The following is a 23,174-nucleotide window of genomic DNA, read 5'->3' as shown; positions in this document are numbered from 1 at the left end:
AGCATGTGTGGTCTACACAGCATCTACACTAATGCTTGACCTGACCCAGCCCTGAATTAGAATGATGTAGGCCTAGGCTATATATGTGTGTGTACTCTACTTATCCCTGTGCTAATGTACTACTAAAAAAAAACGAACCCTACTACCCTACTCTACTAAAGTATGATACTTTGATTAAAAAAAAACCTTAACATCTGCACTTGTTGTTCTGATTATTTTCTGTGCACTTTGTATCTGCTAGTGATGTGAATTATGACTATGATTATGATTATGTCCTCGATTGACAGTCGCTTTGGTAAAACAGCGTCTGACAAATGCAATATAAGTAAGGAATAACGGCCAACAAGGTGTCCTGATATCAAGGGAAATAATGGACGAGGCGAAGTGGCAAATGCAATCAACATGCCGTTCTAAAATAATAATACATTAAAATAATTTCACCATAATTTATGTTCTTTTTTTTCATTTCTTGTCCTTTCTTTAATCTTTTTTTCTGTGATTTTTTCATTTGACTGTTTCTTTCAAATCAATGGCTATGATTTCCAATATATAGAGTGTGCAAGTAAATAAATTAATTGATACAACATTATTATTATTATTATTATTATTATTATTATTATTATTATTATTATTATTATTATTATTATTATTATTATTATTATTGAATAATAATAATAGCTTTAATTTTAATTTTAATAATAAAAGCAAAGTAGGAAATAAAAATAACAGAATTATTAGCCCACTTTCTTTTACTTCAATACATCCAAAATACCGCATGAAAGCCTACACGAAAGTGTCTCTATGTACATGACAAATAAATATCCTTGTATCCTTGTATCCTTGTATCCTTGTACAGCAATGGGAATGTAAACTTCTTTTACCTGATCATAATCGAGAATGAGGCCAACAATGTTCATTTCAGATCCTAACATTAATTTATTAATAATAATAATAATAATAATGGTGTGGTTTGGCATAGGCATCCATGCCTATGATTTCCGGAAGGAAGGAAGGAAGGAAGGAAGGAAGGAAGGAAGGAAGAAAGAAAGAAAGAAAGAAAGAAAGAAAGAAAGAAAGAAAGAAAGAAAGAAAGAAAGAAAGAAAGAAAGAAAGAAAGAAAGAAAGAAAGAAAGAGAGTATGCAAGTAAATTAATTAATTGATACATCATCATTATTACTACTACTACTATTATTATTATTACTATTATTACTACTACTACTATTATTATTATTATTATACATGTCATTATTATTGATAATAATATTAACAACAATGATAATAATTAAAATAATAATTTTAATTTAATTTATAAAAATCATGTGTGTGAAGGGTGTAAATAAAAACGAAGTAGGAAATAGAAAAATGTACTCAGTATTATTACTCTCTTTTATTTCAATATATCCAAAATACAGCAATGGGGATGAAAACTTCTTTTATGTAGCTTGCAGTGTACTAGTCTAGCAGTGGCTGAATAGTGAATAGGCATTCTACTCCTTTTGGTTGCTGCCCCAGATTCAAAAGAAGACATTCATCGTCGTCAAGACGACTGTATGGAATGTTTACATGCAACTCCATGCAAAGTGGAATGTTCAGTGAACTCAGTCTAATTTCAGACATCAAAGAGAACAGCTGCAAAATATGAAGCTCCTGAAACTTTTTTGTTGTTTCTGCCCACCGGTGCCTGCTGAGGAGGGCAAGATGGGTGACGTGGGCATGTCAAAGGCCCAGGATACGCACAAGAAGAAACAAGCCAAGCTCAGCAAAAAGAAGATGAGGAAGGAGGCCAAGAGACTGAAACACCAGAGGATTGATATGAAGAAAAAAGAGGTCATGATGGATATGGAAAAGCCTATGGATATGGTCGAGGTAGCTAAGGAGGCAGCTGAAGCAGGCTCAAAGGCCCTACAGCAGCCAACAACTCCCCCCAACCTGACTACTGGTGCTGAGAAGCCGGTGGAGAAGGTGACCCGGGAAACCATTCTGGATCATGGTGAGACGGATGGGGCTGGTAGTGTTAGCTCCCCCTTCACCCCATGTGATCTATTAGCCACCCTGAACTCTGTGGCCAGCGCTGATGGTGACATAGTGGCTTTGCTGGGTCACTTGAAAGCAGTCAATATGACACACATGGCTGTTGAGAGCAGACCACAACTGCGGCAGCCCGCTGCTCGAATCAACCAGGACAGACCTGGACTGCGGCAGCCCGCTGCTCGCGGCGTCAACATGGACAGACCTGGACTACGGCAGCCCGCTGCTGTGGGCAGAGAGAGTCCCATGGGGGAAAAGCCTGCCTTCCACCAGCCCAAAGTTCACCTCGGACTGGACACTGGGCCTGAGAGGATGATCCCAAAAGAGACCATCTTGGATAATCCTCAGGCCGATGGGTCCATGGTGAATGGTGGCCAGTGCTCTACTCCAGCAGTAGACGCGATAGAGGCCGTGATTGATCGTCCCAGTTTGTCAAGTAAGTAGACCATCATGTCAATGCCTCTCTCTCTCTCTCTCTCTCTCTCTCTCTCTCTCTCTCTCTCTCTCTCTCTCTCTCTCTCTCTCTCTCAGACTTCACATATCTCCATTGTCTCTGTTCCCTTAGAGGTATTTTTAGCGATTGGACAGGGAGTGCATGTTTATTCAGATTGCACATCCTTCTTTTCCCTTCTATTTCTAAAAATCTCTTCAGCCTTCAGTCTAGCAAACCAATATATTTTTTTTTAATCTCATGCTGTGAGACTTGTTCGCTTACTTTAAAATGAATCTCTTTCATCACTCCCCTACCCCCCACCGCAGACCGCAGCCAGTCAGACCTCAACAAAGACAGAGCACAGCTGGCCGAGGGCGGCAGTGAGAGGTGCCCATCTCCAGAACTCTGTGAACATCAGGGCCTGCAGCAGCCAGAGATGGGATTGACTGCCGCTGTTACAGGAAAGATGTCAGCTGGAGGAGGAGAGGAGGATGAAGCTGAGAAGGAGGCCTAATGGACATCTAAATTCACACACACACACACACACACACACACACACACACACACACACACACACACACACACACACACACACACACACACACACACACACACACACACACACACACACACACACACTCATGCGCGCGCACACACACACACACTAAAGTAACAAAGACGTTTAAGATTAATAATGAGGATTTGAAGCTTGAAAGCACTATAACCTCAAATCATGTAGTTTTTTCTGGACCGAAGAGTAACAGAACTTTGAAAGGGCAAGTCATGATTCTGCCTTCTTGCATCGCGAGATAGATCTGTGGCTCTGCGCATCACAATTTCTTAATTCGAAACAATATTGTTACAGCCCTACTTTAAGTTTTATTTGAATACATAATTCATATTTCAATCACCATCAAAGAATGTTGTTTGTATTTATTTGTCTCATGTCAATCACCAAGATAGGAACATTCATCATGCAATCATATCCAGCTTTTTATTGTCCTTGTAAGGGTGCAAGCGGTACCCCGTGTACGGGTGAGGCCAGACTGGACAGTTGAGGGTGAAAGAGACAAACGTGTCCAAAAATACTTTTTCTTTTTTATGTTTTGAAAATAGTGCAGCTGCAAAATATTAAAAATGTGCCAAATACCAGCAAAAATAACCCAAAATAAGAAAAACAATAAATGTCCACACAGCATGAGGTACCACTACTGTATATGTCAACCTATTACACTAAGCTTGGACTAATCAGAAACGCCATACCATTTAAAAAAAAAAAACAGTAATCACCCCCCAAATAAAGTAGGCTATTTACAATGGCCATAACAGTAAAGAAATCAACGTGAACATAATAACAATGTTCAACCATCCACATAATCCCAACATAATCCCAAAAAGCTGCTACTGCTTTGGTCTAGCAGCAACATGCTATTTTGTTATTTTGATAGATACACTATACAGTAGAACTATGCAGATTTCACATCATCAGATCTCAATTCATCTTCAATGGAATTAACATTATGCTGGCCTCTCTTTGGTGCTCTGCCGCTTCTCATGAAATGCAAATGAAGTGCACACCGCAGTTTTGGCCTGAAAGTCATGACCTCATCTGGGGCCTGAAGGGGCACTGCTGCTCCAGTATCTCTTCTGTTACTGAACCTTGAAATTAGACCCCAAAAGACTTATTTCAAATTAATTGTATTCTGTGTGTGTGTGTGTGTGTGTGTGTGTGTGTGTGTGTGTGTGTGTGTGTGTGTGTGTGTGTGTGTGTGTGTGTGTGTGTGTGTGTGTGTGTGTGTGTGTGTGTGTGTGTGTGTGTGTGCGTGTGTGTGCATGTGAATGTGAATGTGAATGTGAATGTGTGGGTGTGCACGCTTGTGTGGTTGTGCTGTGTAACACTAAATATCCTCAATTTTATGCCCTAAAATTAATTTCTTTTACGTTTTGCTGACTGAAGGCTAAGGATTAGGTTTCCATGCGTGTGCGATCTTCCGGAGGAGTTCTGCACTCATCAAAGTGGGCACAATATGGAGTGGGGATGCGTGTTAGTGTAGTGCAGTGGTCACCAATTATTTTCCGCAAAGGGCCAAATTATGTAGGGCAAACGAGGCTAGGGAGGGTCAAACACATAGCACACATGGTAACACTTCATTTTAGCGTTACATCTATTAGCACTAATACATACAATATTAATGCCTGAATAAATAACTTGTAAGGCATGTACTAAGCAAAATAAAACATTTGTTAGCTATGTATCCGCGTTCGCAAACGTCTTGTTCATGAACAATAAGGGATTTATTACCAACATAACCTTAGTAAGGACCCCTAGTCCTAGATTTCTATTTATTAGTAAGCAGGTGCCAGAATACACTGTGTTTAAGCTCCTGGTACACTGTACACTGTACGCATTCAGACCGACTGAGAACCGTGCCGGTGCCCGTTCCCGCACCTAATCGCGAATCGGCCGTCGTGTTCACGCCACAGATTTTAACGTTTGCAAACCGGAAAATTGGTTCGCAATGCGAACCGCAAAATATGTTTTTCTAGTCACGTGCGGAAAAAGTTCAGAACCGGTATGAACACGGGCGGTTCGCAGATAAGCACTTTAGTGCCGAACGTAACTGGTGCGGGCACCAGCACCAGCTCCGTTCTGGTCGGCCTGAAAGCCCTATGTGTGAACAAATCCTTAACAGTGTGAAAACAGATGTGGAATATGTTTCCCTTTTCTAAAGTGAGGCATTGCTCAGCTCAAGTGACTTAGCACCCCCACGTTACCCAGGGGGGGGGCCCACTCTACCCAGGGACCCCCTTGAGCAGCAAAGTGTAAGATTGAAATGAATCTCAATTAGTCTGGCTAAACATTCCACTCTCTCTAACAATTTATAATTTAGTCAAGGTCACAGGAAACATTATATTGCAATGATTGAACGTAAACTTCTCAATGACGGTGGGGTGGTGAGATGTAATTTTTCAACGTACCACTCAGTTTTAATTGTAAAAAACCCTACAATAAATGCATAATATAACTAAGAGTAATAGTTTGGAAGCGAAACTAAGCTATTCCTTTGTGATAAATAAGTTAATGTTTGAGAAATTTAGCTCCAAGAAGTGCAGTGGATGATGGGTACGCAATCTACAGACACTACGTCCTTAGTCAGAAATGCCATGCATGGCCAATGCAGCAATGACAATATTTCAGTTGTTACGTACATAGCAATTTGTTTGGATAACAACTAAATTGCACGAGTGAGGGGAAGAGCTAAGGACGAAGGTAGGCTCAGAGCCGGGAAAGCTGACTGTAGATTGCTTACCCATTATGCACTGCACTTTTATATTGCTTTTAGTAGCCTATTTGCTTTCACATGGTTTTATATTAAAGGGTAAGTTTTGTATTTTGCATTTAGCTCATTGTCTGAATTTCCTGTCTTGTAGATGTATGTTATGTTATGTTATTGAAGTATGCTAACTATAGGCCTACTGAGTGCTCTAGTAGTAAGAAAAAAGTTCTGGTCATTATGCACGCCTTACCTCCAGTGGCACACTGTAATGGTCACTGAAAAGTTAGCAACCATATTACTACAATATTATGACATAACACAGGGCCTTTAGTAATGCACTATAGACTTGGTCATTGCCAATGTGGTAACAACAAATGCATAATGCTGTCTTAACCGGTTAATTGCTACTCTAGAACTGCACATCCAAACACATGGAATCCACATGGAATCCAGTGAAGTTCAAATAACTGTATGATGTCAAATTCGGTCACATGCAAGCATACTTTTAGGGAATGCAGGCTAGTATACGATAGGTTTTCATTATTTTACATTATTTTGTTGACAATTAAATTTCCATAATTCCAACTTGTCATGATATGGTTAGTTGAAGAGAGTATTGTTATAATTAACCTCAATATTCAATTACAGAGGTGCATACATCTGAGGTCAAGACACAATCCACATTGTTTTAAGGTCATAGGGCACGTTTTCCCCCACAGATTTATGTTGTAATGTTATGTATGTTATGTTTTCCATGTAGTTCCTGTGAGAACGTGTGTCACTGCAGGTTTATATTATGTGTTAAAGGATGCCAGCCTCAATGGTGATGGATAACCAGATGAGTTATTGTGTTACTTTTTGCACACATTTCTTTGTAGCGCGCTGGAGAAATGAACTGAATTAAACCCACAATGAGGGAGAGAGAGAGAGAGAGAGAGAGAGAGAGAGAGAGAGAGAGAGAGAGAGAGAGAGAGAGACTCTTTTGACTTTGAAGGCAGGGCTGGACTGGTAATCTGGCATACAGGGCATACAGCCCCCCCCCCCCCCCCCCCCCCCCCCCCCCCCCCCCCCCCCGTCCCCCCCTTAAAGATCAATCCACAATTTAGATGGGGCTGCCAATTGGTCCATCTTTGATGTAAACTACAATATAGTGGACTGAGCCAATCTTAATATAGGGCTGTGAGCAGAGCTGGTCTATGCCAAAAAAGCCCAGGCCTTTATTTGGTGACAGTCCAGCCCTGTTTGAAGAGCTACAGTGTCTTAAGTGTTTACATTAACAAATGTGGTCAGTCATTCAGTGTATTTGTTCATACGACGGCTGAGCGTACAGACAGGGGCGCCGACAGCTTTGGCTGGGCCCAGGACAAAGTCATCTGAGACGGCCCCCCAACCAATACATTGTATGCAATGAGGACCCTATTATGGGCCCCCAATCTCCCTTGGCCTGGGACAACTGACACTTTTGTCCCCCTTTTGTCGGCTTCCCTGCGTACAGGGTTAAGGCACGTGAATGCACTGTAGGAGTGTCCTGTGAGTATTTTGGAGCGAGCTTCAGGCCCATGGTGCAAAGGTTAGCTGTGGGTTTCTGCTACATAACCACACAGCTGCAGCAACATTGTGTAATCCGTTGCCAATGGCTCACAGAGGCAAACATCTTTCTGACAGGCTCTGCTCTCACCATGACAAAGCAGAATGAAGTGAGCTGATGTAGTGCCATTTCATAGCGTGTATAAATTTGTGAAGTAAGTTGGTGGACAGGTACTTGCACCTTATTTTGGCCTCAGCATCCAGTGCAGTGTCCCCAAACTGCTTTGGTTATCTAAATTAGTCCCTTGTTTACATCATTTAGGTTTTTATCAATACGTAGTGTTAAACCAGCTAAACCGGATAAACCAACCAACCAGATAAACCAGCATTGATTAGCATTGAGAACACAGAGCACTAGTCTACCACTTGTAGTCTTCCCCTCTGAGACCAAATCAACAGTGTGTGTGTGCTCAACTTCTCCTTTAATCAGTCACCCTTTATGGGCGTTGATGTTCTCCTATTCCCCTGAGGGACAAGAGCGGAACCAGTGAGGGGCCAGGGCTGAGCTGAATAGAGGCGTAACTCGTCAAAAAAAGAGAGAGGAAAACATGAAACACATGCAACAGCTTGGGCCCTTCCCACTACACAACTCAAGAGAGATGACAAATCAAAAACTTCTGTAATAACAAAGCGGTATCCAAAAAAAACCTTTTATTTTGCGCCTGGAGGTCCCTGGGGACAGACTCTGAAATCACCATCGGGGCAGACGAGGAGAACACCATGCCGGAAACTGATCACAAGGCTGAGGGGTCCTCATCACCGGAGAAGGCTGCTTCTTCCCGGCTGTTCTGCTGTACCTCAGTGAGGCGATGGATCCCTCTGGCCCTCAGGGAGGAGATCTATCATATCATGCAGTTGGTCGGACCCCTGGTAAGACATGGCCCTGAGCTCTGCACTCATGTGGAAAATGATGTTTCTGTAAGAGTGCTGCTCTCCTTCTGAGGGGTGCAGCTTCAACTGCGGCCTCATCATCCTTTTCAAGCACACCAAGCCAAACTTAAACCTTTTGTTTTTATCAATTTTGGAACTGCCTCTCAATTTTGGAACTGCCTCTAAACCAGGTTTCTTTATCAAACCATTTTTATTACAGAATTGCATTGTCCTAATTTAAGGAGAGCACAGAGAATTCCTTCATGGAAAAAAAACAGCATTGTAACAGCCTATTTTGAAGGCAAAATCACGGTCTGCAAAATTCAGTATTTGCAGTGTTAATATGTCGAAATTGCAGCATTCATTGCCTAAAAATGGCAATAATACAAAACAGTTTTGAATTGCTGTAATACCGCAGAAAAGATCAGTGTTCACATCACAGTAATACACTGCTTTTGTGTGAGAATATTACTGTGCATTCTTTCTTTCATTGCTTCCAACAGCTTGTGTGCCGCACCCTCAATTACCTGCTGCCTGTGGTCGTGACGATGTTTGTGGGTCGTCTTGGGACCAGCGCACTGGCAGGTTACGCCATGGCCTGTGCTGTAAGCCTATCATTGCCTTTGTTTTTTAAATTACAAACTATGCTCTGGTGGATTTTTGGTAACATAAGCCATTCACAGAGTTTCTTCTTATGGTTGCTCTACAGATTTATAATATGACGGGTGCAGCAACAGGGATTGGATTATGTTTTGCCTGTGACACACTCATTGCTCAGGTGAGATTTGCTGCTGCATACTTCAGTTTTTTTTTAGCCTGAATGTAGCCTGATTGGAACCTTGATGAAATCATGATAAAATTAAATGCTTACAGCTCCAGGCTTTTTTATTAGAATAGCATGAAAAAGTTGATTTATTTCCATAATTCCATCAATAATGTTAAACTGTCATGGATTGTAGATTTATGGCCCAGTTTTTTAACTGTTCCAATCACTAATTTTTTTTTCAATATACCCGAAGATTTCCATGCCACATTTTGGTGTTAACTCACCAGTTTAATTCTAACTCAACAGAAATTAAACCTCATTCATTTTCAATGGGGTTTCATTTCTGGTGATTTAGAATTAAACTGGTGAGTTAACACCAAAACGTGGCATGGAAATCTTCGGGTATATTGAAGAGGGAAGTGTGGGGCACCAGGTCAACAAACAAGAACAGCTGACAGCAAAGCATCAAGGATATCTGGGCTTCCATAACTCCCATGCACTGTTTTTGCCATTGACTTCAATGTTAAACGCATCATGGCCGTTATTAAGACAGAGAGAGTCCTAACCAAGTATTGAACATTGCATGTTATGTAGAAAGTACCAAATTTCAACTGATTTAATGTGACCCAATTTTGATGACGAAAAATGTGATTTTATTACTATATTCTAATGCTGTGAATTCCCCAATTCATGGTTTTTTTGAGCTGGAAGGCCAACGTATATAAAAAGAAAAAAATGAATGACTGGAATAGTTAAGAAACTGGGCCATGAATCTACAATCCATGACAGTTTAACATTATTGATGAAATTATGGAAATAAATCAACTTTTTCATGCTATTCTAATAAAAAGGCCTGGAGCTGTATATGACTTATTATGAGATATGCAATATGTCACCATCATACCATATCATATGAGGGCATATAACTTCATATCTTTAAAGAAAAGATTGTGGTGTGGTAAAAGATCATTTGCCCTCGTCCATTAACTTACAGTAAGATAAAATTGTGTATATATGATGAAGATGCTATGATGTAACACTTTGTCAGCATTCGTCTACATAAGGGTGTCATGTAACTGAATGAGACGGCACGTCAGGAATAGGTTACAAGATATATTATTGATGTTTATGACTTAGAAGAGGGATGTCAAACTCTAGCCTGGGCGAAAGCGACTGTTGACTCCGTCAAACAGTCTGGCAAAAGCCAAGAGGAATCCGTCTCCGTGGAAGGTGGCACTTAAAATTGAAAAAAGGAATGTCATAACACCCAAACAATTTGCCATTCCAGACGACACATTGTGACACCAGTCATAAACCTCAATAATGTGTCATAAATATTCCTGACATGCGTCATGTCATTATGTCAATCTTATGACAGCGTGGGTGTGTGTGTGTGTGTGTGTGCACAAGTTCCCCATGTGTCTGTGCTTTATCTGCCTGTGCCTGTGCTCAGACGTTTGGTGCAAGAAACCTGCAGCGTGTGGGGGTGATCCTGCAGAAGGGCATCATCATCCTGTTGATCCACACTCTGCTCTGCTGGGCGCTGCTGGTCAACACAAGGGCCATCCTGCTAGTGCTGGGACAGGAGCCCGAGGTGGCCAGGTAACGAACAATGGACATTGATATCAGTAAACTAGGCTTACACTGTTGCCCTTGCCCTTCAGGTGTATATCCCAAAACCTCCCAGACCTCGGGTTAGTATATAAGGCTACTGCCATGACATGTCCTTTTGAGGCCTCCAAAAATGTACTTAGTTGATTGAGTCAAAACATAGTCCTTGAAGGCTCACGTCCAAGTCAAGACCGGGACCTTGAAGGCCTGCGTCCGAGTCAAGACCAAGTCCTTGAAGGGTTGAGTCTGAGTCAAGACCGAGCACTGATTTTCAGATACAGTAGAGTCTTTTAGGAGTCAAGACCAAGTCATGACAAAGGCCATGGTGGTTTTACCGAAAATCCTTGCACAGGATTGGAGACTTGCTTGACTTCTTACAGATTCAAAAATACGGGTGTAATTGCAGAATCAAAGTTAAAGAGTGGGTCCATGTGAGCCAACATTGTTGAAGCTGTCATATTTCACTACTTTTTTAAAATCCTTCTCCACTACGTTTAAACTTTGACTGCTCTATGTTTAAACTTTGACTTCATCACTTTTCTGAAAATCCTGATTGGTCTGCCACCTGGGAGTTAGGGAGCTGGGCCAGGGAAGCCGACAGGTGAGGACAAAGGGATCACTTGTCCCGGGCCCAGGGAGAGAGGGGCCCCAAATGTAATCCTCATTACATTGTATGGCTTTGGGGCCCTTTCATATGTCTTTGTCCCGGGCATGACCAAAGCTGTCAGTGGCCCTGGCTGGGCGAATACAGAATCCACAAATCCACTTAGCTCACAAAGTTTAGTGGAAACAAACAAATCTTGCAAGAGCCCGGTTATGAAAAGTTATGACTTTGACATGAAATACTGTATCTGCAATGGTTGATATGGTGGATACGTTGGCGGTTGGGGCAAAACCATAACATTCCTGATGCCCCATGTTTTGGAGCTATAAAGAACACATTTTGGTTCAAAAAAACATGTTTGAAGTATTTTGGAGGGTTGTATGCTGTGTCCCTACAGTGATCTAATGCTTAAGTAATTTCTGTGAGTGACAGTTTTTCCCTCTTGCAGGATAGCTGAGATATATGTGATGGCATACCTGCCTGCTCTTCCGGTGAGTCAATAAAAACAAATAATACATCAAATTGCATTTTACTCTATCTCACCATCAGTTAATTGTTTTTCATTGGTGTGTTCTAATCTCTACTTTGCAGGCTTTGTTTATGCACCAATTGCTGACCTCCTATCTACAAAACCAGGTGTGCAGCAATCCCATCCTTGCATTTTTATGTTTTATTTTTAATTAATCGTACAATGTGCCACACTAAAGGAAATGTGGATTGTGATCCTTTTCGTTATCTCTCGCTCTCTCTCTCTCTCTCTCTCTCTCTGTGTAGGGAATTATTCCTCCAATGGTGTATTCCGCAATAATGTCCAACGTTGCAAGTGTGTTGACCAACTATGCCCTGGTGTCCTGGTTGGACCTTGGAATCATGTAAGGTTGCTCCTTTTTCTTAAGCTCTCATGATAAGGATTATGTACTTAATTCTATTGGTAATTCTACACTACACTATTTCAGTGAGCAGTCAGCTTTTGGCAAAATTCCTGCCCACTCTTTGCTATCTCCCACACCACCTCTGTTATAACCTTATTGTCCCCAAACCTCTGACGACCAAGCCTTAATCTGTTAAGTAGTTAAGTCTTTCCAGCAAAGGGTGAATAGGCCCGCTGGTGGGCCCATCTGCACAAAGAGGCTACGAACAAGCACTGAATGTCCTATGAGATGTTTATACGTTATATTTCGTGTATATTGTAGAGGTTCTGCCGCAGCCAACTCCCTCTCCATCATTTACAACCTGCTGTTCCTGTTCCTCTACATCTGGCTGAGGAAACTGCATGTCAACACCTGGGGAGGTGAGAACAAGCTGAGCGGACACCGAGGGCTCGTCCTGTTCAAAGCCAACTTCATTTTCATTACATTACATTACATTCATTGAGAGTATAATGTCTATACACTCAGTGATTACATTACATTACATTCATTGAGAGTATAATATCGAAAAGAAAGTGAAAGCCCATTGGGAAACTCTAACTCCCATTGTCATTGTGACACAGCACTCCACAGCACACAAGTGAACACTGCACACAACGAAACTGCATTTATGCCTCACCCGTGCAAGGGGGCAGCCCTCAATGGCGCCCCTGGGGAGCAGTGCGGCGGGACGGTACCATGCTCAGGGTACCTCTGTCATGGAGGAGGATGGGGGAGAGCACTGGTTGATTACTCCCCCCACCAACCTGGCGGGTCGGGAGTCAAACCGGCAACCTTTGGGCTACAAGTCTGCCGCCCTAACCGCTTGCCCATGACTGCCCTAGTCTATATACTCTCAATGATTACATTACATTATATTCCATTCCATTCCATTATAATATATTGCACTTAGCAGACACTTCAAAACAGCTAGAGTTGCAGATTTTAGGTACAGGCTCTCGTTACAGTCCTTGGAGCAATGTGAGAGTTACTGTATGTGCCTTGCTCTGCCAGCAACAGAAACGGTTAAGCTGTTGTCTGACGGGTTGACTGAATACACTATCAGTTCTGAAGGTAACTAGAGCAGGGGTTCTCAAACTTAACCATGGCAAGGTCCCTATACTGGTATATTCCAGCCAAGGCCCCCCTTACATGGGTCATGCCACACTATTTTCTCAGTGCATCCCCCTTCACAAACCTAGTCTAGATCTGTCAGTCAGTGTCCCACTTTAATTTTGGTGTACATTACTTATTCAATGTATTAAAATATTTATTTTGTTTTGCTATGCTTTTTCCTGAAAACCTGCCGGGATCCCCTATCACTGAGAGTATCCTTGGTGGTGATACTAATTACTCATTTTAACTTTTATCCCATGCCCCAGGCTGGAGCACGGACAGTCTGCAAGAGTGGGGCTCCTTCATGAAGCTGGCCATCCCCAGTCTCTTCATGTGCTGTCTGGAGTGGTGGGTCTACGAAATCGGAGGATTTCTAGCAGGTTCGACACACCAAATGTTTTAAATGATCCCTTTCTTGGTTATGTTAAACAGTCATATTTATTTTTAGTTTGGTCCATCTACATACAGTGTAAGGGCACGCGAAAAGGCACGCGAAGATACAGTATACTATATAGCAGCCTACTATCCTCTTCATTTACATGCTTTCCTGATGTTTCCTAAAATTTGTATACTGCTGCCTATATTCTACATCAGTCAATCATCAAACTTTTGAAAAATCACAAAGAAGTTGCACGTTCTAGACTGAAGCCCAGCTGAGCAGACTAACTTGATTTCTTTCTTCATTTGCAGGCATGCTAAGTGAGCTGGACTTAGCTGCTCAGCACGTGGTCATTATGTTGGCCTACATTAACTACATGGTATGCAACCTGCACTAGAACAACAATACATCACCCATTGGTCCGCCTCTTGAAATTAGATTTGTCATTGACAAGTCAGACATTGATGGATAAAGTGCAAAAGCATAACCGCAGAGGAGATGAGATGTAAATGTCTCATACCGTTAGAAGGCCTTATGTCATTGTGATAACATCTATTTAGGCACAAGATTACGATAATCTGCATTAATGCTAAACCATCAAATGTTGCTACATAGTGTATTCATCATCATCATCATCATCATCATCATCAAAAAAAAAATGTCACGATAATCTGACTTGTGGTCATGACAATGCTTTTGCCCTGTAGCCATTCAAGGCCCAAGTGTAGAGATGAATAGTGATAAACTTAATACATTTTAAAAGTTAAAATTAGACATGAAGAGTTCAGATGCAAGACCCCCTAAATGCCTTTTCAGAAAATAATCTTAATTCATTTTTATTTAATACAAAGCTATCAAAATTGCATATTTGTTTATTTTATTTATGTAATATAACTATTTATATGTATTATCAAGTACATGAATGTAAACCAAACCAACAACGGGGTTCTCTAAAAATATAGAAGTGCAGGTCTTCAGAAATGGAGTTAGAGGGGTTTGCATCTGAACTCTTCACATGCAAATTGGCAATACGGAATGAGAAAGTATGTAACCACATATACAGTAACATTAGTCAAGTACTTTCACTGTATTTTAGAAATGTGAAATAAAGTGTTGCCCTTACTTCTATTTGCATGGGTTTAAAGATCCCTTTAGGTGCTCAGGGAGCTGCCTGCATTCGTGTAGGGAATGCGCTGGGTGCAGGAGACACTGCAGGGGCCATCCTGACCACCAAAGTGGTTCTGATTGCCACAGGTAGGTTATTACAGTTCATTTTCAGGTTTATTTCATTCCATTAAAACTATTTTTAATGGTATGAACTAATTATTTCATTGTATATTTTGTACAGTTGAAACATAAAGGTTGCCATTTCATGAATTGTACCATAGTTAGCCTTAGGCTACTTTACATCTAGGCAGGACAGACATGCCTTAACACAGGGGTGCCAAACTCAAATTGACCGTGGGCCAAAATCAAAATCTGGAACGAAGTCTCGGGCCGAACTCAATATTATTATTTTTTAAATGACTAAAATTGTGCATATGCACTTCATACTTCTGTAGTTAAATTTTACAAACACTCTTTCCCATCATATATGGTAGTTCAAATGTGTCTGCACATCATGTGACACACCAAATTTCATGTTCAAGTCTTGTTAGGCTATACATTAATGATGTATGTGGGTCAACCGTAATTAAGATTTGAAATGATCTCGCAGGTCGAATAAAATGGCTCCGCAGGCCAGAATTGGCCCCTGGGCCTGAGTTTGACATTCCTGCCTTAACTTAAAGTTATATCCTGACTTTGATGAATACACAGGCCTAAATAGTTGTATACAGTATATGTGTAAAGTAAAAGTAGAAGTACTGTTACTCGGCTGTATGATATTACATATTTCCAACTATTGGTTACACACTTTGCATGATGGCGGCATCATATGCATAACATGACAGTGTCATAACAGTGTCAAAAGAGTGTCATGCCCCAGTCATGGACGAGTCTTGATGACAACAAGAAATGAACAATAAAAACTAAAATGTTTATGACATTGACATAATGTTTATGACACGTCCATGACTGTGCTTACAACACTGTTATGACACTGTCGTTTCACATCTATGACGCCGGCATCAAGTAAAGTGTTACCAAACTGCGTCATAACTCGTAGTCTCGCATGCACAGCAGTGATTCTACTTCTACTGTATAGGCTATATCTGGTTGTATAGCAGTAATAATGCAGTACTTTCGTTAGTAATTGTGATACTATTATAAAGTGGTGTGCATTGGCACTGCCCTCACGATTCGATTCGATTACGATTCGGGAGGCAGCGATTCGATTTGATTCGATTCGATTCGATTCTACGATGCATTGCAATGCATTACATTTCTACTGAGAGCAAAGCAAATTTTTCCTTCAGTCATGATGTTGCAATACAAGCAGTCAGATACTGAACAGCATTTTATTGTCCGTTTGCTGTATCAGTCTTACAGTTTTCAATACTTTGAAGTGCTTTTATTTAATTTAACATTAATTTGCTCCAGAAATATCCACAAAAAATTGAAACTTGAAAAAATATGCCGCATCGATTATTGCACTTGCTGCATTGAATTTAATTGCCCTGCCCCGCATTGCGATGCATTGCTGAATCGATTATTGTTGACACCACTACTATTATACTGTGCTTAGTAGTTGTAACAGTACTTTAGTTGTTGTAGTTGTGACTGATTTCTTTTTACTTTACTCCACAGCTGTGTTGGCTGTTATTCAGTGTATTGTCCTTGGCGCCACAAAAGATTTTATTGGATACATTTTTACAGATGATGTGTAAGTATAAGTTTGAGGTTTCATCTCATTTCATAATAATTTATAGGCCTACAATAAAAAACACATACAGTACAATCAAATAAACACAATATAATATTTGTGTAAGACAAAGAAATGTAAAATGTTGGTTTGGGTTTTGAGGTTATAGCTGATCCATTGAACTGTTTTCAATTGCAGCACCATTGCAGCAGTAGTTTCAAAGCTCTTTGATGTCTACGCTGTTATGCAGTTTTTTACTTCACTAACGGTAAATAACAAAATGAAAAAGTGCATGCGCACACATACACACACACACACACACACACACACAGACACACTAATTGCATTGGCATCCATTCAGCACGCTTAGACCAAATATATGAAGGAACACCTGTCAGTAAAGTTGTCACACTTTTTTTTTTAGAAGTTTTATCAGTAACTAACTACACAATGGCAAAGGAAAACACAGTGCCTTCACCAGAAACACCCCGTGTTTGGCTTTCATCACTTGTATAACATTACCAGGGGTGTATACTAAGTCATAAACCTGACAAAGTTAACCCACAGGAAGTGGTAAACCTGATAATAAATAGCTCACAAGTGTAAATGAGCAAGCCAGACTCTTCTATTAGATGATTTACAACTACCTCAAGGTTAACATGACCTGGTTTACTACGTAGTCAGGTTCATGGAATACTCCACCATAGGCCCACACACATAACCTCACATTTTGTTAGAATATATTTGTGGCTCTACTGTGGCGCTAATGGTAGGGCACTCGTCTGCTATGCGGCTGAGCAGGGCTTGATTCCGGCCCGGGTCCTTTGCCGACCCTACCCAGTCTCTCTCCCCGTCTCCACTCGCTTCCTCCTTCACTGTCCTATCACACAAAATAAAGTCAAAAAGACAAAAAAAGAAAAGAAAAGGGTATTTGTTGTATCAATCTTCTATTTCCTTTTCCAGTGTGTCAGCATGGGCATCCTCCTAGGTATGGGCCAACAGAAGGTAGCTGCTGTGGCCCACTTTGTGTCGTACTACATCGTTGGCCTTCCGGTCCTCATCGCATTGATGTTCGCTGCTAAACTAGATGTTCTTGGTAAGATGAACGAGCACTATGTTTTACTGACAAAAGTATGCCAATATAATATTAATAATCTATATTAGTGGTGCATTTTATTCTTCTTTTGCAGCATTTTTGCTAATTGTACCTTAAAATTCACGTGGGTGTTTATTAGTGGAGTACATTGGCACTTCCCTCACGATTCAATTTGATTACGATTCGGGAGGTAGCGATTCGATTCGATTCAATTCAATTTTACGATGCATTGCAATGCATTACATTTCTACTGAAAGCAAAGCAAATGTTGCATCAGTCATGATGAGGCAATACAAGTAGTTAGATACTGAGCAACAATTTATTGGCTGCTTGCTGTATTATTCTATCAGTTTTCGATGCTTTGAAGTGCTTTTATTTAATTTAACATTGATTTGCTAGTGAAATATCCACGGAAGTAATTGAAACGTAAAAAAATTGCCGCATCGATTCTGGAACTTGGCGCATTGAATTGAATCATCCATGCCCCGCATTGCATTGCATCGCCGAATCGATTATTGTTGACACCACTAGTGTTTATAATGAATGTCTGAATTGTAACAAACCTATTCACCATGGAGTGCAGTGGTATCCCCATTTTACCAAGTGATAGTTTATTCTATGGTCCAAGTTACAGCATCCATATCACAAATTCCACTGTAACAAAATTTGTAATAATTATACGATTATTATTTAGGCTACTTAATTATGTATTATTATTTAGCATAAGTTAGGCATGTCCATTACCAGTTCATAACATTATATGCTACTTAGGGACGCACCGATACTTGCTCATTATACTCATATTCGTACTTGTGAAACACTTGCCAATACCTGAGGCAACAATACTGCTTTTACACAAAATCATGCAACATCTCGTAACTTTCTGTTGGCTTGAAAGCAGCGTGGGGAAAAAAGCACCACCTCATAGTACATTTCATGACAATTAAATCCACATGGAAATGGACAATAAACCAAAATTCAGAGATGAAAAAACTAGGCTATGCATTTACTTTCATTGTATGTGGGGGGGGTATCGGTATCGATTACAGAAATGAATGTACTCGTACTTGTGTCGTATCGTGGTATTGTGCATTCCTAGTGCTACTGCATTTACATACACTTATGAAGTACCTGAGATGTAAAGCGTTTCTCTTTCTCTTGTATCATTTATGTTTGTGGCACTGTTTCTTTCACAAAGGCTTTTGGCTTGGGCTGTTCATTGCAACAGTAATGCTGACAGTCATCTGCATTGTAGTCCTCTTTAAGCTGGACTGGAAGAAAATGACCAAAGAGGTAGGAATGGCATTTCAAGCATTTAATTTTTTGGGCGTTATCTAATTTCTTTCTTTTTTTAAAACTTTTGTCAATTCATGCAGAGTCTATTATAATCTAATTGTCGCCAAAATGAAAATGACCATATGTAAATCCGTTACTTAACCCGTTAAGACACAGTGTTATAATAAATTTGCTGTTACCAGAATGGCAATTACCAAGTTATAGTGCAAATCCAGTTTTTAGTGTCCCACCACACATTCTGAATGGATTAAATCCTGCAATCCATTCCTTATTTTTTGTTCTTTCATCATCACATTCAGCAATGAATTATATGGTGGTGGAACAGCGTGCATCATGGCCCATGGGGCTATGACTTTTGCTACTGTCCTAGCAATGTTATGATACAGTTACACTTTGGCTCAGCAAATAGTGAACAGAATTGCTGGCCATACCATCTGCATGAAAGTGCAATAATACGGTACCTTGGTTTACAGGCAGTAGAACGAGCGGGCAAAACAGTATGTTTGGAATTAATGACGTCCTTATCAGAGCCTGAACCCGATCTTCTGACTTCAGGAAGCAAGCGTGTGGTAAGTAGGCCTCTATTTCCGAATGTCCCATAGTCTGACAAGAAATACCATGCCTTTACTCAAGGATCAAGTGCTGTTGATTCACTGTAGTACCACTAAAGTAAATCACCTACAGTTTGAATAATATAGAAATATCTGCCAAATTGTGTAGTTAATTATGTTGCACGTTGTTATGGTGGTTCATATTTCATATAAGTCAACTATCAGCCAGGAGGGACATTTTTCATTTGGAGAGGTGAACAAGATGATATAGTTTTCACATAGTTGCCATTTGAAGAGCAAAAGTGGCCGATTATTAATGATGGGCGATTACTCTAAAGGTGATGATATCCAGGGCAATTTTTAAAGCAATGTTTCTGGGCAACGATATGAGAAGAGATGTTGTTTGAACTGTTTATCTCTACAACACAGGCCCGTCGCTAGGTTTGAGAGGCAGGGGTGGCTGAGCCCTAGAGGAAGAAAATGTGCGCGCATTGCGCACGTCCAATTTTTTTCAGTGCACCTGCTAACGTTTTGTTTATGAATTAATTATTTTAAGAGCAAAGAAATCCCACACACTGTCCATTCCTCCAACAAACTTTAATACGTTTTGGTCACGCAACCTTCTACAGGTAAATGACCGAAACGTTGTATTACAGTTTGTTGGTGGAATGGACAGTGTGCAGGATTTCTTTACACTTGAATGACAACCCCCCCTGGGATAATATCCTATGCACCTGCCCAACTACAGAGGTGTGCAAAAGCGTTTTCTTGAACAATTAAACACTAGTTTAAACACTAGTTACAGTGGATTTAAGTAAGCTAAACAGAACATTTAAAAATGTTTAAACTGATGAATATTAGGTACGGAAGTTAAAATGATTAGATTACTATGCCGAGAGCATAATTTATACAAGGACTAAAAAGTGTAGGCTGCTATCACTTTAAGGAGTTACTAACTGCGTCTCCAGGAGGAGCAGTGGTCAGGAAGCGATTCATTCAAACAGGTTCATTACTTGGAAAACTCAGACATGACATTAGGTCATTTTTATTCCATAGCTATTTTAATCAGTTCACGTGTGTTTTCAAACAGTTAAGACAAATATTATGACATATATATATATATATATATATATATATATATATATATATATATATATATATATATATATATTTTTTTTTTTTTTTTGCTAAATCATAATAGGGTGGCTAATACTAATGTAAGGATGGCTAAAGCCACCCTAAAATAGGGATAAGAACATCCGTACATCCTACAACCGTTTCATCAAAAGAACTTGGAACAGCAGCTGACAACATTTCTTATTCATTCCATCAGAAAATCAGGTGCCAATCATGATGTTGTCTGGCAACATTGTTCAAAAAAATGTGAATTTTGTGTTTCTTTTTGTGTATCCTTATCTGAATAATTGTTTTACGCCATCTCCAGGTTCAGGCTGAAAACGGTCATGGGTCATTGGTCTATCAGGAGTTGGAGGGACTGAAGGCACCCGTCTCAGAAAGCCAGCATCATCAGCCGGCAGCTCTGCTCTCCTCCTCCCAACTGCTCCTGAGGAGAGGACTCACCACTCTGGCTGCCCTCCTCATCCTCGCAGTGGGAATCAGCGTTCACCTCCTCATGCCCCTTCCAGAGTCGTCATGGAGCTCAGTTGGCAACGCCACCATGGAGGATGGAAACTGGACCACCACAGCCTCACCACTGGAACAGAGTACTGTCATTTCTCTAACTGAACTACTGTAGACATGAGAAGAACACAGTTGGTTTGACCAAATAGGCAGATTAGCCAACTGCCTAGGGCCCATGGATGTGTCATTATGTCAATCTCAAACATTTTATGATATTAGTGTAAGTTTTAATTTACGGTAAATACAGCCTCAAAAATGTTTACTTTTCATAAAACGTTCAAGACATTGACATAATGCTTATGACTTGTTCAGGGGTGGATTAAGAAATTATGGGCCCCTGGGCCAGACACTGTCTTGGCCCCCCATACCCCCCAAAAAAACGCACCTTGACCCTGCTAATCAGACATAAGAAAACTACACACAGTGCTCACAGCTAGCAGGTAATTGGACATACGATCCCCCCTGTGCTATAGAGTTGGGATGCTAGTATAAAACTATATACGTGTTTAGTGTGTGTGCAGAGGCACAGCAACACCCCTGCTGTTGGTGGGTAGACATTTTGTGTAGGGGGGTGTTGGGTACCTCCCCCAGGACATTTTGTATTTTTTAGATGCGATTTCCTGCATTCTAATCAATTTCAGGGCAAGGAATGGCAAATCCCATCTGGCCACGCATTTGATGCTATGCTGAGATAACTATCCATCAGTCATTATGACTGAAAGCCCAAAAGCACAACTTTAAATGCTGAATCCACCAAACAGTAGGTAGGCCTACACACAAGTTATTTTTGTAGAACCACAATCAATGGTAGCAACTCATGAACTCAAATAAATGGAAAGATAATTATTGCAAAGGTGGTTTTGAAGGCTGGATTGGGTCGTGGCCATGGGGCCAGATTAGCCTGGCCTCTTAGCCCTTTGGGCCCCTCACACTTGGACCTGACTTGGCCTGTGGGACTATACCAGTTCATTGTACACTATATTGGCTGGCACATGAAGCATCTTGGAAAGGTTATTATTGCAAAGGCAGTTTTGAAGACCGGTTTGGGTCGTGGCTGAGGGGCCATGTTGGCCTGGCCCACTGTGGGTCGAGGCCATGGGGCCAAGTTGGCCTGGCCACTTGGGGCCTTGGCCCTTTGGCCCCCTGGACCTGGCTTGGCCTAGGGACTATATCAGGACATTGTACACTATATTGGCTGGCACGTGAAGCAACTTGGAAAGATAAGTATTGCAAATGTGGTTTTGAAGGCCAATTTGGGTCGTGGCCGTGGGGCAAAGTTGACCTGGCCCCCTGGGCCTGGGCCCGGTAGGCCCGCTCATTAATCCAGCCCTGGACTTGTCCATGGCGGTGTCATGTGTATGTACTGTATGATGCTGTCGTCAAGTAAAGTGTTGATGAAAACATTGATTTAAACTAAAAAATGAGACCAGAGATTTGGGCCAGAATCACCCTGAAAATTGTTTCTGATGAACACTGAGCAAAGTCTCGTGCTTCCTTCTACACCTGTTCATAGTAAATGTAATGGTCGTTTTGAAAAATATCCTGGAGTTGGTTCTATGCTTTGCTTTTCATAGCGAGCAACGAGAAATGCCAACCACCAGGATGGTAGAGAAACAGTATGTATATTCTTTGGACAGTAATTTTCCGTCGTAAAACATTTTGTATTTAATATTTGTATTTAAAAACATATTTGATCATCTGCATAGACGTTACCAATATTGTACATATTGCTTGATTTCAGATGAACTTTCTTAACAAAGACATACAGTTAAACTCTCTATCTAATGACACTTGGGATAGAAAAAATGGTTTGATCTTAAAGTTTTTTTTATTTTATTATGAAAACCTTTATAGTAAAAATTAATTTACAATAAAAATAAATATTTTCTGTTCATTCATTTATACCACATATTATCCTGAGATTCAATTTTTGTACTTATTTTGCAAACTTGTGATTGTCAAATACTGTGTGAAACACTGGTTGTACATATAACTGACACGGTAAAGCTAAAACAAAAGCATAGCATCTCAGCTCAGTCTGCAGTCCAGAATCCAAAAAGTTCATTATCCTCCAATTCTGGAGTGAAGCCAAGGCCCCCAAAAACAGATCACACCGATGGATTATCTCCAGGAGCATAGCAGCAAATTGTGGGCATTATGTACAATCAGCTCCAATGGACACAACCCCCCCCCACCACACCGCCAC

General features: G+C 40.7%; 1 protein-coding gene across 1 annotated transcript; it reads left to right on the top strand.

The window, feature by feature from the left end:
- Positions 1-8,018: 8,018 nt before the first annotated feature.
- On the top strand, positions 8,019-23,145 carry LOC134453555 (multidrug and toxin extrusion protein 1-like). Its single transcript, XM_063204339.1, has 17 exons — positions 8,019-8,197; positions 8,701-8,802; positions 8,907-8,975; positions 10,417-10,565; positions 11,627-11,669; positions 11,770-11,814; positions 11,953-12,050; positions 12,372-12,469; positions 13,469-13,582; positions 13,893-13,960; positions 14,727-14,835; positions 16,330-16,405; positions 16,583-16,652; positions 17,348-17,480; positions 18,679-18,773; positions 19,250-19,345; positions 20,772-23,145. The coding sequence occupies exons 1-17, from the start codon at positions 8,048-8,050 to the stop codon at positions 21,081-21,083; spliced, it is 1,827 nt and encodes a 608-aa protein (XP_063060409.1). The 5' UTR covers positions 8,019-8,047; the 3' UTR covers positions 21,084-23,145.
- The last annotated feature ends 29 nt before the right edge of the window (positions 23,146-23,174 follow it).

This window comes from Engraulis encrasicolus, chromosome 8, assembly GCF_034702125.1.
Source record: "Engraulis encrasicolus isolate BLACKSEA-1 chromosome 8, IST_EnEncr_1.0, whole genome shotgun sequence".
Lineage (NCBI taxonomy): Eukaryota > Metazoa > Chordata > Actinopteri > Clupeiformes > Engraulidae > Engraulis > Engraulis encrasicolus.
This window is presented reverse-complemented; position numbering and strand designations above follow the sequence as displayed.